Raw genomic sequence first — 1,351 nt, 5'->3', positions numbered from 1 at the left:
TATGTTTTGTTGTCCATATTATGAAGGTTTTATAACTATTTTATTTAGATGCACTTTTCTGCCTTTTCCAAAGTTCTGCGACAATCTTTGATTCTTACAGGCTTAGTCTAGCTCTAATCACTCCTAATCACCAATTTTAAGCTGTAAAATATATCTATATTTTAATTAACATTACATATAATACATATAACATTTTATATTAACTGTTGTATTATATACTTATAAATTATATTATATTATATAACATTTTATATTAACCTATGAAATATATCTATATAGAGAAATATGTAGTACACTTAGCATGTAAGTCATAAAACTTGGTTAGAAATACCTCTAAATTTATTTTAATGAAGGCTTTTAAAAATCTTATGATTTTATAAATAATATGTATCAAAAGTTTTCCTTTAAATGCTTTTCTGACCAAAATTAAGGGGTATTTAAAAGGATGACCAAAAGTTAAGCATTGAGGAGATTTATGCTTATGACTTAATGCTGTTTGAAATTAATAACCTTTAATTGTGGAATTAATGTAACAACTATAAAAAGGATTTCTTGGAGTAAAAAAATTTTCAATGTATCCAATTTCAGGCTGTTTATTTAGGTATGGTTTTGGTTTCTTGCTTGATAACTTATGACAATCTCTTTGTGTTTCATTTTCTTTCAGACCATTTTATCTTAGTGAAACTGGCAATTGAACTTTGCTCTAGTTGATGGGCAACATTTCTCCTAGAATATTCATCACCCCAATTTCACCCTAGTTGAAAATATTCAAATGCCATAAGAGATCTTTATAGATTTGCACTTAGCTTTTGGATGGACATTTCTACAATGGAGAGAACTGTGTTATAGCCCTGGTCCAAGGACATTACCATCTAATGCCCATAGACTACGGTGTGGGTGTGGAAGCTTCCAAAGAGAAGGAACACTCAGCAAGTTTGCAGACACCCTGGAACATGGACGCAAGCAAGCTTTGAAAGGCACAGCTTTGAAGACACTCCATGAGTCTGCACGGCTTTCAAGCGAACTAGCACTTGAGACCTTGTGTAACAAAATGGACACTGGGGACACAGCTCTAGGACAAAAAGCTACCTCAAGGTCTGGAGAAACTGATAAAGCATCAGGTAGATGGAGACAGGAACAATCAGCTGTTATTAAGATGAGCACTTTTGGCAGTCAAGAAGGACAGCAGCAACCACAAATAGATCCTGAGCATATCGGAAACACAGCATCAGCACAACTCTTTGGTTCTGGGAAACTGGCCTCACCTAGCGAAGTGGCACAGCAAGTCACAGAGAAGCAATACCCACCGCACCGTCTGAGTCCTTACTCATGCCAACATTCACTCTCTTTC

At 34.9% G+C, this 1,351-nt stretch overlaps 1 protein-coding gene across 1 annotated transcript in view; it reads left to right on the top strand.

The window, feature by feature from the left end:
* The first annotated feature begins 952 nt into the window (after window positions 1-952).
* Window positions 953-1,351, top strand: part of HIVEP2 (HIVEP zinc finger 2) — a 25,377-nt gene continuing 24,978 nt past the window's right edge. Inside the window, exon 1 of the mRNA XM_007450306.1 lies at window positions 953-1,347. Coding sequence (XP_007450368.1) covers window positions 1,052-1,347 — 296 coding nt within the window. The 5' untranslated portion in view covers window positions 953-1,051. The remainder of the gene's footprint in view (window positions 1,348-1,351) is intronic.

Source organism: Lipotes vexillifer, unplaced genomic scaffold (genome assembly GCF_000442215.2).
Source record: "Lipotes vexillifer unplaced genomic scaffold, Lipotes_vexillifer_v1.1 scaffold112, whole genome shotgun sequence".
NCBI lineage: Eukaryota > Metazoa > Chordata > Mammalia > Artiodactyla > Lipotidae > Lipotes > Lipotes vexillifer.
Note: the sequence above shows the minus strand (reverse complement) of the source record. Positions and strands in the feature narration are given on the sequence as shown.